The sequence below is a fragment of the Notolepis coatsorum genome (genome assembly GCF_963971535.1).
Source record: "Notolepis coatsorum genome assembly, chromosome: 17".
Taxonomy (NCBI): Eukaryota; Metazoa; Chordata; class Actinopteri; order Aulopiformes; family Paralepididae; genus Notolepis; species Notolepis coatsorum.
In genome coordinates, this window is record NC_140181.1 from 100,986,029 (window position 1) to 101,002,098 (window position 16,070).

General features: G+C 41.6%; 1 protein-coding gene across 1 annotated transcript in view; it reads right to left on the minus strand.

The window, feature by feature from the left end:
• Positions 1 to 2,217: 2,217 nt before the first annotated feature.
• LOC311243552 (chemokine-like protein TAFA-1) overlaps positions 2,218 to 16,070 on the minus strand; it is a gene marked incomplete at both ends in the record, with an annotated part of 108,962 nt that continues 95,109 nt past the window's right edge. Inside the window, 2 exons of the mRNA XM_084332807.1 lie at positions 2,218 to 2,250; positions 3,242 to 3,366. Of these exons, the coding sequence (XP_084188933.1) occupies positions 2,218 to 2,250; positions 3,242 to 3,366 (158 nt within the window). The remainder of the gene's footprint in view (positions 2,251 to 3,241; positions 3,367 to 16,070) is intronic.

Consider the following 16,070-nt stretch of genomic DNA (forward strand, 5'->3'; position numbering starts at 1 on the left):
AATAAAAACTAAAACAGTATCGTTTTTTTCTTCTTGCGTGTGAATCAACCGTCAGGGTAACCGAATCGATTCCAAATCAAATCGGTCAACCCATTATTGGAGATGAGAAAATGCATACAGATAACACAAACTAATGGGAAAATGTACACTGTCGAGACACACAACTTGTATTGGCAAAAAGCATGTCCTTCTAACGGTATAGCAACGCATCCCCGTGGAGCAGACGTGGCGCTTATAGATCATTTGTATATCCTCGCATCAATCAAACTTTGGCCGCGTGTGTCGAATTACATGGGCAAGAGCAAGAAAGACATTAAGACTCATTCAGGGACTTGAGCGGTTCACGTTTCACCGCCATCATGAGTTCTTGTCGACATGTGAAGACAACACAGCTTATGTACAATATTGTTCTTCATACAATGTTTGAAGAAACCTGAGCGCTTGTCAACTATATCGTATTTGCTCAACTTAATCCTTTTCTTTTTCTTTTTTTTAAAGCATCTCTCTCCCTCTCCAGTTCCGCGCCTCTGAAATAGACATCTGACGTCTGATGATGTGAGGGGAGGGAATATCAGATGTCCTCCAGCCTCCAGATGTTAAACCAAATCCACACTGTCATTCACGTTCCTCTTCCGAGGAGAAAAAGAGGAAACAAACCTGATGAAAATAGATTCATCACCAGGTTACAGTCCCCCTGCAGGCAGCAGGGAGCCTCGGAGTCATTTTTAATAGCCTTGAGCTCCATGTACCTAACATCCTTTCACACCTTTAATCTCAAAAGTACTCACACTTGTAAAAAAAAAATGAAAAAAGAAAAAAGATAAAGTTTAATGTCTTTGTTCCAGTTGGAGTCTGGGACACGCTCTGAAAGCAGATATGAGAAGAGACATCGTTAGAATTCATCAAAGTGGGAAATGGCAGAACAACAAAAAATAAACAATGACCATTTGATCTCAAATACCATAATTTTCTTTTTAATAAACACATATAGTAAACTACTTTGATAAATAAGGCAGCGGTTTCATTCCAAAGATGTGGCACTGTGGTCTATTTAGGAAAACAATAATGTTTCATCATCATCATCACCATCATCATCTTCGTTTTATGTCCCTATTTTCCCACTACAGTGAGGTTCCATGCTGAAACAATAGCACATATGATAACACCTTCTGAAATGTCACAATTTTTGCGAGCGTATGTCTTAAGATGGTTTCAAGCATAAATAATATTCCATACTTTCATGCCAACGATCATTTAGTAAGAGTATAGGTATCTTTTTTAAGGGTGGATATCTAATTTTGGAACAAAGCTATTCAGTTATCATTTAACTACAACGTTACAATGTAAACAAGCATGCATAATTGATATTGCAGGGGAGGGGGATGAATGTCATCTAATTCTCATTGAAAACAACAACAAGATCTGTATTGAAATGACCATTGTAAATGACCAAATAGAGCCTAACAGATGTTCTTCACTTCAGCTGTAGAGGTGGTCAAATCAATTGATAAACGTCATAATCGTAAGCCATGTGTTTTTATGTACCAGCATTTGTGATTGTCGTTTTATTTACCAGCCTTAATTGCTTAAAATGTACCTATCTCAAACCCGTCTTCTTTTCCTGATGCTCCAATCACAACTGTTGCTTTCCTTGGACAAACTGCTTGTGCGAAGGAAGCAACAGATGTGATTGGAGGATCGACAAAAAGGGGCAGAGTTTGAGGTAGGCCAATAGAAAAGCCCCCGTTCATTTTGACTACTAACTACTCTGTGAAACGCTCTGTTCACATGGTAACGTCATAGTGAAATAGAACACTGAACTGACCTATCTCAAACCCTGGCCTCTTTTCTTGATCCTCCAATCACAACAGTTGTTTCCCTCTGACAAGGAAAGCAATAGTTATGATTAGAGGATCAAGAAAAGAGGGTGGGCTTTGAGATAGGTCAAATAGACATCAGTGTGTTACGTGTCAAGTGTTGCCAGATGTACCATAATTATCATATTTATAAGATAATTTTTCCCTCTGTACGCCTATTACTGTATGTTCTATTGGTTATTATGATAAATGATAATTCTCCTAAAAAAAACACAAAAAGCCTCTGGGATGATAATTGAACATTTCCCAGATGGATGTCCTAACATGAATGATGAGGCTGACCTGGGAGTCGACCCCAGCACCAGAGCTTTCCCATCGCTCCCCGCACCCCCCAAAGCCGCTAGTATGTCGACGTTGTGTCTGGATGAGTGTTCTGAAGAGAGAGAGAGAGAAGGAGAGAACCAGCAGGGGTTAGATTAGCGCTCTGTCTGCCCTGTGACCACTACTGGCTTTATTGACATAGTAATTGGCTTGATGATTATTCTTATTCAGACTGAAAATAAATCGTTCTGCCTTTTCTCAGGACTGACAGTATACAACTGTGAAAAGGTTCATTTTACATTTTTAATGGTTGTAAACATAAAACAGACCTGTATTTTGACTTATGATGGCGTAAGAACGTCCTAAAAACACAACCTGTAAGTCTAGTTGATGAATTGAAAATGGAGGACCCTTATGTAAACAAGACGAAAGTCTTTTTCTGGTCTTCATCCTCTTAGCAGTTGTTTGTATTGAGCTGTACTGTATTGTACCCATTCTGCAATCTGTTAATAACGTTTTCAATCAATCAATCAATTAATCAATCAATCAATAGTCAAGAATCAAATCTCCATGACATTCGATCAAAACAACTAAGGCTACGTTCACACTGCAGGCCTTAGTGCTCAATTCTGATTCATTGCTCAGATCAGATTTTCTTGTTTGGCTGTTCACATTATTTAAAAAAATTTGGCCAATATCATTATTCCAGTGTGAACTGGTCACGCTCCCGAACTGACCCGCATACGCGAATAAACAATAATGATGACGGGCGTAAACATGGAGGACACTGAAGTCACAGTTTATGGTTTGATTTATAAGCAGTGGTCAGCTAATTAAAACAAATCAGACCCATATCCGATTCAGGAGGTCAGTAGCCCAAATCAGAATGGAAAAGATCAGATACCATGTGATTTCTACTGTTCACACTGAACAGATATAATGAGCAAAAAAAGTATTCTGATTTTGCCCATTTATGCCTGCAGTGTGAACATAGCATACTGTATGTTTCTCTGTCGGTGCACCAGTAAGCCTCTTGACTGCATTTCTACCCTGCTATTCTAGGAAAACATTCTGCTCCTCGTGGGCAGCGGAGGTTATTTTACCCTGGTCGTTTTGATCTTGTTCCCGGCGTAGCACATCCAGCCAGAGTTGTCAGGGAGCGTCTTGCACTCTTCTCCCTCCAGGCATGGCTCCATCTCGCACCACCACCTCCCTATTACTATGGACGCTGCGGGCAACAAGGACGAGAGAAACGGTGAACCACGGTAGCCCTCACCACACAGAGCCACTATAGCCAGATAGAGCCGTACTGTAGAGCAGTGGTCGGCAATAGGCGGCCCGCGGGCCGAAATTGGCCCACCAGCAATAATATCTGGCCTGTCAGATTATTTAGAGAATATGATTTTTATATATATTGTGACGAGCCTGGTGGTGTTCAGACTCGTCACGGTTAAAAAACAAACAAATTCAACTGTCCACACAGGTGCAATATCAATCAATAAAGAATATTTATTGATTAGGGCAGAATATAGTCCGAATGGTCGTAATACAGTCCGAGGTCAAAAACACAAAAACAGGCTCTATCGTACAAAAAAGGGATTGTTCAATACTCAGAGTAGCCGTCCGGTCCAGGGTCAGTACACAAGGGGGTTTCTCAGCCAGTCTAGGGTCCAGTACACAATGAACACCTTCTCGCCTTCACCTCTCCTCTCACTACCTCTCACCTCACAAAACTCAGTCAACAACAATCTCTTTCTCTTCGTACTTAGCTCCTACCTCACCTCCTCTCCACTACACTCTATCTGTCTAGTGTTTTATGGTATGTGTGTCTGGTGTGTGTGCTTGTGGGATGTGGGTGATCAATATAGCCAATATTTATATGGGTCTTTTTGAGCAGAATTATGTATTCAACTCTTCAGAAAATGTGTTTTTACCATACATTAAGATGTGGAAAAGATATATAGATGATATTTGCATACTGCGGACAGGGGATGAAATGACACTGATACAATTCTTTAATTTACTCAATGCCAAAAATTAACATCTAAAGTTTACTATGGAGTATGACCAACACCAAGTAAATTTCTTAGATATTATAATCAAAAAAGACAATGGTACATTCCAAACAGATGTATACAGAAAACCTTGTTACAGAAATTCTCTGTTTAGAAGTGATTAATTTCATCCTACTCTGCTAAAAAACAGTTTACCTATCAGCCAGTTCTACAGGATCCGTAGAATCTGTAGTACAGATGAATGCTTTCAGGAACAGACAGATACTTTTAAAACGATGTTTAAAACCAGAGGGTACACACAGGACATTGTAGAAAAAGCAGCTTTGAAAGTAGGTCATAAAACCCAAGAAGATTGCTTACAATCTACAAGAAACAAAACTACCTCTGTACCTCTAGGTAACCTTTTTAAACAAACTATTAAAAAACATTGGCATCTTCTCAGTTCTGATCCAACATTGGATAAATCTTTTCAGATCCCCCCTAGACTAGTCTACAGGAGAGCACATAACATCAGAGACATTGTGGTTAAATCAGACCTGCCTCCTAAAAAAACACAATTTCTTTTAGATGACCTGCCAGATGGAAACCGACGTTGTGGTTTGTGTGCTCAATGTCACTTTACAGAAGAATGCACTGTTTTCTATCACCCAACAACTGGGAAAGAGATAAAAATAAGAGGCAAAATAACATGTACAACTACCAATGTAATCTATATGCTTAAGTGCCCATGTGGTAAGGCATATGTCGGTAAGACAACACATTCTTTAAAAAACACGTATTGCTGAACACAGGAGTACGATACGGAATGGGGATGAAAAAAGACCAGTAGCTTTACATTTTAAAAAGGCACACCACATTTTCTCATCACTAAGATACCTTGGAATAGAGAGAGTGCATCTTCCAAGACGAGGGGGAGATATAGATAATCTCCTACTGAGGAGAGAAGTATGGTGGATCCATTATCTTAAAACTATGGCACCAACAGGACTCAATGAGGACTTTGACATTAGACCTTATTTGTAAATGTAACTTATAGAGGAAGACAGTCAATAGACTTTGTCTTTAGTTTTTAAATGTTTGTTTGTTTTCAGTGGCTAGGACTTGTACCTTACACACTGCTGCCTATCTGTAAATTATGTCTAATACTGTGTTTAATATAGATATTTCTAAAAAAAATCTCATAAAAAATGTCAAATGAAAAGATAAATTGTTACTTAATCATGTATAAAATGTATCAATCATGCAAGTCTTGGGACCGCCCCTGATCACCAGGTGGGGCTGATATTCAATCTATTTCACTTCCTGTATAAAAATATGTAATTTTTGTGTTGTATTCATGCTTGAAGAAGACCTCAGACGTAAAAAAGGCGAAGCAGCGCCTCTACCACCTGAGATAGTTAAGGAAGTTCAGAGTATCGGGGAAGATACTCCAGTCCTTCTACTCCGGAGCTGTAGAGAGCATCTTGACTGGAAACATCACTGCCTGATATGGAAACAGCATGGCACAGGACAAGAAGGCCCTACAGAGAGTGGTACGCTCAGCCGAGCGTACTACGGGTATTGCACTACCACCCCTGCAGGTCCTATATAACAAGAGGTGCAAATCCAGAGCCTGCAGAATAATGAAAGACCCTCACCACCCCAACAACAGCCTGTTCAAACTGCTGTGGTCAGGCAAACGCCTGCGAACACCAGCAACTAGGACATAGAGACTTCGGCTCAGCTTCTTCCCCCAGGCCATCAGAGCCTTGAACACTGAACTCTCCACACACAAGCACACATGAGCACACACACAACACACACACTACACTGTACACGCTCACACACTAGCAGCCACTTTAACATGAGCACACACACACTCATGCTGCACACGCTCACGCTTATGGTCACTTTACAAAAGGAAAGGTCACTTTAAGAATAGTATAGTATAACTTGAGATTGTATAATATAGCATTGTATAGCAGTGTACATAAAGACCCAGTGCCTCATCCGTAGCTAACAGTGTATTGCACTATCACAGGACCTAGCATGTCCTACCATGCTCTGTAAAAACTCATGTACATATACCGATATGCCCTGATTACTTGTATTATTGCACAATATCGTTCTATTGGATTATTATTATATTATTATTATTGTATTATGCACAATCGTTGCAGGCAATACCCCCCGCATTTCACTGTATACTTGTATGCCATGACAAATAAAACTCTTGACTTGACTTGACCGGAAAGGTCGGTTGAAACGTCGTATCTACTGCCTTTTTTGTCAATTAAAACACCTTGGAACAACAAGTGAGTTGCGAGCCCCGCTTTGTTTTATGTATTACTGTTTTTATAGTTTGGCTCAGCACCAAGAAACAGAGGATGTGCGTTATATATTTTTTCGGATCTAATGGTGCACAGGTGTGTTCTATCAGTCCTAATCAGCTGCCTAATTGCTTCCACTCCTCCCGTGGCTGTAGTATCTCCCATCCTTCACATAGCCATGGGACGGGGGGTGATATCTGCCACAATATATATAGGTGCTATGAGGAAGCGATAGCGAAACGCGTCCTGTATATATATATATATATATATATATATATTAAACTAAATAAGACTTGTGCACATCTGGTTGGACCCCGACTGGAGGTGCAGGTCAGCGCAAGAGAGATATATAAACTAAAAGGAGAATACCTTCAAGGGAAAGAAGGGACCGCACACTCCACAGGACTGCCCAGATGCTGCAGAAAATGATGGGTGCTGATAAAGTCCTGGATGCAAACTCCAAAGTAGACATTGAACGCCTGCCTCCCCCCAAGGTCTGTCTCATCCCACATGTACAGCGAGCCAACTTCATAGTCGCCTGCTACAAAAGAGCAGAACAGCCCATATTCAAGAGGCCCAAAGCCTATGATCAAAGTATGGACTGGGAAAAACAATGGATGAGGAGGTGTTAGAACCTGTCTGGACGGTTGGACCCATCCTCCATCCTTCTCTTGTTGAGGTACTGGCCCAGAAAGTGGAGTCAGAAGAGCAAGAAGCTCTTTATAAGGAGGCAGATTACGCAAAAAATAACATGGATGAGGAGGATGGAGAGTACGAGTGTGATGAGGCGGAGGAAGAGATGGAGATCGAAGAGATAGACTTTGACAATAGTTTTAGTGATGATGATGATTAGTAGTTTAGGGTATAAAATACAAATAGAAAAAAATACTTGAATGTTGTGTCAACAAAGAAGATATCCAGTCCATGATATCCAGTGCATATGAAAACATATAGTTTGAACCTTAACAATATATAAACCACTGATCAAAATCGCATGGGAAAATGTGTTAATTTGTCTCTATAAATGTTTTTATGCAAAACTATAATATTTAGGGCATAACAGCATGGAGACAATCTTTATTACAATATTATTTCCAATATTAACCTAAATCGATCTCGTCCAATGCACTACATTTCAGTAAAAAGGGAAAATAGAGATGTGATATACGTTTTTTTCAGCGTTTTTTGCCTTTTCTGTCCTGAAATTTTATCAAGATGTGTTTGAATCTTAAAAATAACAATTGTACTGAATTCCTTGGGTCAAACTTGTTTGGGAAAATGTTTTAATTTGTCTCCATATGTTGTTAACTTCAAAAGTTAGGCTGTTTTCTTTTTCTTATTTTTCAGGTTTTGGTTCAGGATAGGTGTAATAAAGGGTTAAAAATAAACCCCATGGGACATTATTCCAACCGGTTACCTGTCAGAATCTTAAAATAGACACTTCAAGGATTAATAAAAAACAGGTGGTGAAAAAAAATCCACCCTATGCTTCCATTCTAGACTATAGTGGCTGTTCTGTAATAATAGGAGCCTAATACTGCTCTTCTAATTTAAGGCTCACAATGACCTGTAACAATGAAATAGTATAGGCATATTATACATTTCCTGAATCCTTATGGTCCTGAGAGTGTTGTAGATTTTGTATTTTGTGTCCCTGTTGCTCCTAGATGACACAAGGCTAAAAGATAGTATATCATTTAGGCGAAAATCGTGTAGAAACTTGTGTTGTTGACTGTTGTTGACTGTTGACTGTTGTAGAGCTCCAGTGACCTCTATATTGTTCAGAAAGATTCACATCTTAGCTTGAATGAAAGATTCCATAGTCCCCTTTAAAATGATACCAAACACAATATTGTGGAACATTGACAGATGTCCTCTACATGAGTCTAAAGCAGGATATGCACCAGCATCTGAAATGCGATTTCCTGAGGGGGTGGGTATACTTCATGACTTGATAATTATGATAAAGCTACCACTCTGGAAGGGCTATCATACAAAAATATCATCTACAGACATAGATCTTTGAAAAAATTATATGTAAGTTTATTCACCCTGAGTGGCACCGATATCTGGTCTGGCCCATGGACTAAGGACACAGACCGAGCTCTGCGCTCATTATTATTATTATCATGGCGGAGAGAACAAAACGAAGACAACGCACGTTGCCACAAGTGCAATAAAACATTTGCAAGTATGGGTGGCAATACAAGCAATTTGTCAAAACATCTGTTGTCAAAACATAACATTAGTCTCCAGAAATGCGCTGTTGGGACTTGTCATGTCGCCTGGATGCCCAGGATGCGGTGTCACTCGCGGTCAGATACTAGTAACGTTACGCGACGCATAGAGGTTCTTTCACATTGGCTGTGGGGGTGGGGGGGGGGGGGGGGGGCGTTAGCGCGGATGACAACCAATCATGCAGGACATGGTCTCAATATGCGTGACGCGTGAAAGGAGACAGGAATGCTGTACAATCACGCGCAATGCGTGACGTCTGGTCACCCTATATATATCACACAGCACAGGATGTTTCAAATGGGATTTGCAAGCACAGATGTATGCTCCCATTGCACCCTCAACACCCCAGACAACTATTTCCATGCCACCTGGCTCTGCCCACCTGTTCAAGACTTCTGGAATTCCGTCATCAATACACTATCCCGCAGGGTAAAAAAAAATTCCAGGGCTTTTTTTGCCCCCTTAATTGATTTTGGGGGGCTTTTTTTGTATTTCGGGGGCACAGAATATATATAAATTTTTTTGAACAAATGTTTTTTATTTCTCCTTTTTTTTACATGAAACAAGACAAACAATACAGTAACAATAATAATCAATAATAAATGATAAATCACAGGACAATAACAGAAATAATAATAACAATAATGACAGTCCAGTAATTAAATCAGAATGAATGTAAATTAAAAGACACAAAAATTATAAATACAATACATGGGCTCTTGCTCGCTCTTCCCTTCCCCTTCTCCCCCCCCCCTCAGGACCCCTACTTGGACTATACATCCACTACTTCATTTAACCTCAGAAAATTACAAATCTATATGCGTTCCTTTATCTTCTCCACCATAGCTACCCAGACTGCTATGCTGGCTTCATTAACACCTAAAATTCGTGCAGTGGATATCTCTAGATAAATCACATCGAGATAGGTAAGAACCCAAACCTTCCGGCACATTTTATCCGGTTAAATCCAGCGTGACGCTATACATTTTTTGGCAGCCGTAAGACCCGCCAAAATGAGTCTCTTTACATGTACAGAGGTCGATAACTGAGAAACATCATTCAACAACAATACAGAAGGCAGTATAGGTATGGTCAGAGACAAAAATTCTGATAATTGAGTGGTTACATTTTCCCAGAAAGTCTTAACAGGAGGGCATTCCCAATACATATGCATATATGTACCAATAGCACCGTTTGAACACAAGGAGCATCGAGAGTTCGGTCTGAGACCCATTAGGTGCAATCGTCTAGGGGTCAGGTAAGTCCTATGAACAAAATTAAGATTAATCTGTTAGTGATCTGGGTTGCGTGATGATAGCCGAACATTTTCCCAGACTGCATCCCAATCAAAATATACTTCCAGGTTTGGGATATCCTTCCAACAAACCGAGTCTAGGGAAAGGACCTCATATGAGGACGTAAGTAAGTGGCGATAAAAGTCAGAGACGAAGCCTCTCGACGTTTCCTTGTCATAAAATAATTTGTGAAATCTGTGGTGCTCAAGTGGAATGTCTAATGGGACTCCGTAAGCCCTCAAAGCTGCTCTTATTTGTAGATAGAAGAGATAAGTGGAATCGGTGAGGTAAAATTTGTTGAATATATCTTGATAACTGCGGAGACCATATTCATTGAAGATATCCCCCAATGTGTGTATGCCTTTCTTTTCCCATCCAGGATATCTGATAGGTTGTTGTGCAATAAGGATTAAATTGTTATTAAATAGGGGAGAATGCCTGTGCCATTTATGGTGGTTAGTACACCTTTTCTGTGTGTCACGCCATATCCGTATCACATGTGTAATAAGAGGGCCAAATCTCAAGTTGCATTGTTTAATTGATAAGTTGGTGTACACTATATCCTGTAGTCTATGTTGTGCCACTATGTTCTCCTCTAATGGTCTCCAGGATACCAATGCTTGAGAATCAAACCAGGTGATCAGTGGTCTTAAAGACAACGCTTTAAAGTAATAGTAGAAGTCTGGAAAGGCTAAACCCCCGTCGGTTTTACTTCTCTGTGCCGTGGATCTTTTTAATCGTGGACGTTTGTTGTTAAAAAAAAATGTATATGCAGCGGAGTGTAGTTTTTGCCAGTATCCAATTGGAGGGGGTAACGGCAACATTGAGCTGATGAAGTTAATTCTAGGCAAAACATTCATCACCGGAGTAATTATGCTTCATCGTAGGAAATATTTCAACTCCAAGACATCTAAAGTGTTCTACCATGGGTATATTTGCTGGGAGGGTGGTAGCCTTCGCAGTCACATTGAGTGGAAGGAAGGCCGATTTTGGCCAGTTTATCTTAAAACCCGATAGATTACCAAAATCATCTATTACTTTAAGAAGATGAGGTAGGGAGGTGGCAGGGTTTTGCATGAACGAGATTACATCGTCTGCATATAAGCTAATGTGATGCTGTGTGCCCTTAATTGAGATCGGTGCTATGGACTGGGATTGTCTTATGTACTGTGCTAAAGGTTCTAGGGATAGAGCAAATAGACCGGGACTAAGAGGACAACCCTGTCTGGACGAGCGCGATACAGGGAAGTGTGGAGAGCAGAATTTACCTGTTAAAATCATGGCCGATGGATCTGTATATAGTACTTTGATCATATGAATGAACCCATCACCTAACCCCATCCTTTTAAGTACTGCCCATAAGTAAGACCATTCCAACCTGTCAAAGGCTTTCATTGCGTCTAAGGATAAAACAGCTGTAGGAGGCGTGGCATCCTTGCTGGCATCTATCACATGCAGTAACCATCTAATATTATCCGTGATCAGGCGGCCTCTTATGAAGCCTGTCTGATCAGGGTGAACTAAAGATGTCATATGCTTTTGAAGTCGGATGGCTAGTACCTTAGCGTACAGCTTGAGATCGGTTCCAAGGAGGCCGCACAGAATTTTTATGATGAAAATTTACATAAAGATTATAAAACATTGTCGACACTTTTTTTTACAGTCTTCGTCCCTATGTTTGATAACGTAATGTTAATGTCTCCATATATAGGGCTCTACGCTAACCTTTTTCCCAAGGAGCACATGTGCTACTAAATAAAATTTAAATAAATAAAATCGAAATAAAAATTTAGGAGCACACAAAGAAACTTAGGAGCACAGTGAAAATTGTTCAAGTAACACAGAGTTTATTAACAAACTATTTATCACATGCATATTATACTGTGCGTGTGCACACTATGCATTGAAAATGGGGGACCCTGATGTAAACAAGACAAACGTCTTTCTCTGGTCTGCATCCCCTTAACAATTGTGTATATTGAGCCGTACTGTATTGTATCCTTTCTGCAATCTGTTAAATAAAGTTTTCATTAATTCATTAATTCAAGGGCTAAACATCTGTGCAAATAGCACATACCACCAAAATCACAAATTGGCCCATGCCTACTAGACACAAAGGATATTGGTTGTCAAGCTGCTTTTGTAGTGTTGTTATGATACCAACATTTTGACTTTGATACAGATAGGAAAGGCAATGGAATATATTATTAGATGACAGAACATTGAATAATAGTTAATACAATTATTCTGTTACAGCTACAACTGAGCTATAATTGATACTATAGCTACTGTCCATCAATGTCTTCCTTTTGAATTAAATAGGTTCAGGAGAAAGAGATGTAGAGGGAGAGGGAGAGAGAGTGAGACACACACACACAGATAGACACAGATATTCTCAGCCCCCCTTTCCTCTGAGTGTTCCCAGTGATGGCATACAATCAGGGCCGCCTCAGGGGGTGTGCGAGCAGTGCGGTCGCACAGGGCCTCGCGGGAAGGGGGGCCTCGCACACAAAAAAAAAAAAAAAAAAAAAAAATAATATTTTTTATTTATTATTATTATTATTATTATTATTATATATATTTTTTTTTGCGAGGCCCCCCTTCCCGCAAGGCCCTTTTTCATCACAGACCTAAAATCTAGTTTTGCTTATATGCTTATATATTTCACATTAGACACGTTCCTGGCTCTGAGGCTCTGCAGGCAGCAGAATTGGTTTCAATGAGGGGAGGAGTTACAGGTAAGGTAGCGTCTGTTGAGTTCATTGTGTGTGTCTGTGTGCGTGCCGGGGGGGGGGGGGGGGGGGGGCGTGAACCGACTCATTGCCAGACGTGAGCGATTCGACTCACGCTCACGGCAATGAATCGGCCCTTATGAACAAGTCGCTCATGACCGACCCATCACTAGCGTCTGACTATTTCGCGCGTGCAGCATTGGAGGTTATGCCAGCCAAGATGAAGAGGACATCGTTCGGCAGATGGACTGAAGATGAAAGTTGTTGCATGTTAGACAGTTCAGTCAGGCTAGCCATCCCGGCTAAAGACAGGGACAGCTAGTTAGCTTTAGCTACGTTATAATATTAAGTGTGGTTCAGTCGGGATATAGCCATGATGATGTCGGCTAGTAGCTAGCTTAGCTAAAGGATAACTAGCGCTAGCTAACCTAGAGACAGCGCGTGCAGCATTGTTATGCCAAGATGAAGAGGATGGTCGTTCGGCAGATGAACTTCGTCAACTCCACGCGGTTGTCTCCATCCTCTTGGACGTTTGGTGAGTTTTTAATGCACTCTATTCTATTCCCGCCGTGGATATCTCTCTCTCTCTCTCTCTCTCTGGAGCCAAACTGGCCGACTAGCTGTTGTAGTACTAGTAGCTAACGGTGTGTGGCCTGGTGTCAGCACCTGTATTGCTTTTCTCACGTTGTACAGTTTTTCAGTGGTAGCCGCATAGCTTGCTTCTGCGTTAGCTAATGGTTAGCGATAGCCGGGTTGAGCTAACTGTTAGCCAGTTAGCTGTTTAGCTACGACGTTAGCTGCCGGCTGCGCTCGGCTGGGAACGTTAGTTTGATGCTATCAGTTAGCCTAGAGTTAGCTGTTAGCTTGTGCTACGACCATTGACATTAGCCGTGAGAATAGCAGGGGGTTCTGGCACTCTGACTACGACATCATCTTTGACAGAAGATGTAGTCGGGCCTGCACCATGACAAGGCTCCGGCCATAGCTTCTTTTTGTCCCACCAGCGAGAGGCCTTTCGTCAACGTGGAGACCTGTGTTGCGGCCTTTCGCCCTGCGTTCCTTGGTGCAGGTAAGAGATGTCATGACATTACCCCACTCTTCCTTCCTTCCCCTCCCGAATGTTTTGTTAATAACGATGTTTTTTTCCAGGCAAAACATGTTACCTCACAACATTTGAAGATACGACATGTGCTGTGTGTGAATTGTCTTGGTCGTTTGTGTAGCTTGGGTAGCGTTGGGCCGTTGGCCAAAGCTGTGTGTGGCCTGGTTTCAGTACCTGGCTAGCCTATTTAGCTGATGTCGGCCATTGGCTCCGAGTCCTTGCTACTTTATTTTCTCTGGTATAGACCCTCTTCTCTTTGGATTTAAGTGTTGATCTTTGTCCTTTTGGATCTATGTATATTCATGTTGCCTTTGTGAAGTTATCTTTTCCTTCTGTTTTGTTCTTCCATTAAAAGTTGAATATCTTTTAGGGGCTCATCTTTGCTTATCTCTCTCATACATGCTCTCTCTCTAACACACACACACACACACGGCAAACACACATGCTCTCTCTCTCTCTCTCTCTCTCTCTCTCTCTTTCTAACACACACAGTCTGCCTATGGCGGCCTTTCTCGATGGCTAGGCTGTGCTCGCTGAGTCTGTACCTAGTCAAGGATCTTCAGTCACAGTGCTCAGGTATTCTGCCACTGTGTACTCTCTGTTTAGGGCCAAATAGCATTTCAATTTCTTTCCAATGTGTGTCTCTCTCTCTCTCTCTCTCTCTCTCTCTGTACACTGTATATTGACTGTAGAACGGGAGCTCTCTCTCGCTCTCTCTCTTGCTATATGTTGACTGTATCATGCCCAGCCTCGGGCAGCGCTATTATTTAAGAATATGTTGACTGTATAAAAAAAAAAATATATATATATATATATATATATATATATATTAATTTTTTTACCTTGGGGGGGGGGGGGGGGGGGGCTCGCGCTTAAATCTCGCACAGGGCCTCGCATTTCTCCCAGGCGGCCCTGCATACAATGTGCGTGTGTGTATGTGCGTGTGCAAACAGGAACAGGACACACATCTGTGTGCACACACCACCAAAGTCACTGGCTGGCCCACAGTGTGTATGTGTGTGTGCTAACTTCGCTAACGTTATCTGCCTCAGTAACATTAGCTGCCTCGCCGGATTCCTCTTTCTCCTCGTCTCTCTTTTGCTCAAAATAAAAATGAATGGGCTTCATGGCTGGCTGAATTTTTTGCGTTGTCTGATATGAATGTATAACTTGCCTATGCCGGTACCGTGACTTTTTCCAGCGCGTATCTGTGTTTTTTATTATTTATTTTTAATTATCTTTTTTCCCCTCCTTTTTCCGATTTTTCTCCCATCCCACTGTTAGTCGTTATGCCAATTCCCAACCCCCTTCCTGGTTGTTGCGCACCCCCCCCTACTGTTGGTCCGGGAGGCCGGAGACTGTCACATGTTTTCCTCCGACACAGGTGCAGCCAGCCGGCAGCCAGCCTGGCAGCGCAGATTCTCACCGGGAGAGTGTAACGTGTGGAAGGTCACACTACCTTTCTCCAGATCCTACCCTCGCTGTGCAGGCGCCCCAACCGAACTGTAGGGGTCGCTGTCCACAACGCCCAGGACCCACCCACGGCTTCCCTCCCCCTAACTCAGCCAAACGAGTTAGTATAGCGATCAGCCCAAGCCAAGGCAATGCTGACTCTCCGGGAGTCGAGACCGCAACCTCTTGCATTGGTGACGAGCACTAGAGCGTATCTGTGTTCTCATTTCCTTTCACTCGCATGAAACCAGCCGCGTCACAGCAGGAAACTCTACTGTGATTGGACGTTTATGCGCCTTGTTTAATGTGGGACTTGTAGTTTCTGAACTATTAACAGCGGAGCTGTTTGTAATCTTCACTCGTCTCGCACACTGCGAGTAAATGATTTTTCTGGTTCGCACACACATATTATTAGGGGCAAATACGAGGGAAATGCTCGCACTGTAGAGCATATATATAATTATATATATAATTAGTAAACTGTCGGGGGCTTTTCTTGCCCCCCTTAACTGATTTTCGAGGGCATTTGGTAAATTTTCGAGGGCATTTTGCCCCAAGCCCCCGTTAATTTCTGCTATCCCGGGTCATGAGCTGCAGCATTCCTCTCTCCCCCTCCCTCTGTCTACTTGGGGATACTACTGCTATCAATTTATTAGTCCAGAACACCAAACCCCTACTCGTTTCTCTAGCTGTTGCCAATAAAACTATCCTCTTAAACTGGAAGACAAGAAAACATTTGAATACTGGGCAATGGTTGGGCCTTCTCTCAAATTACATATCACAGGAAAC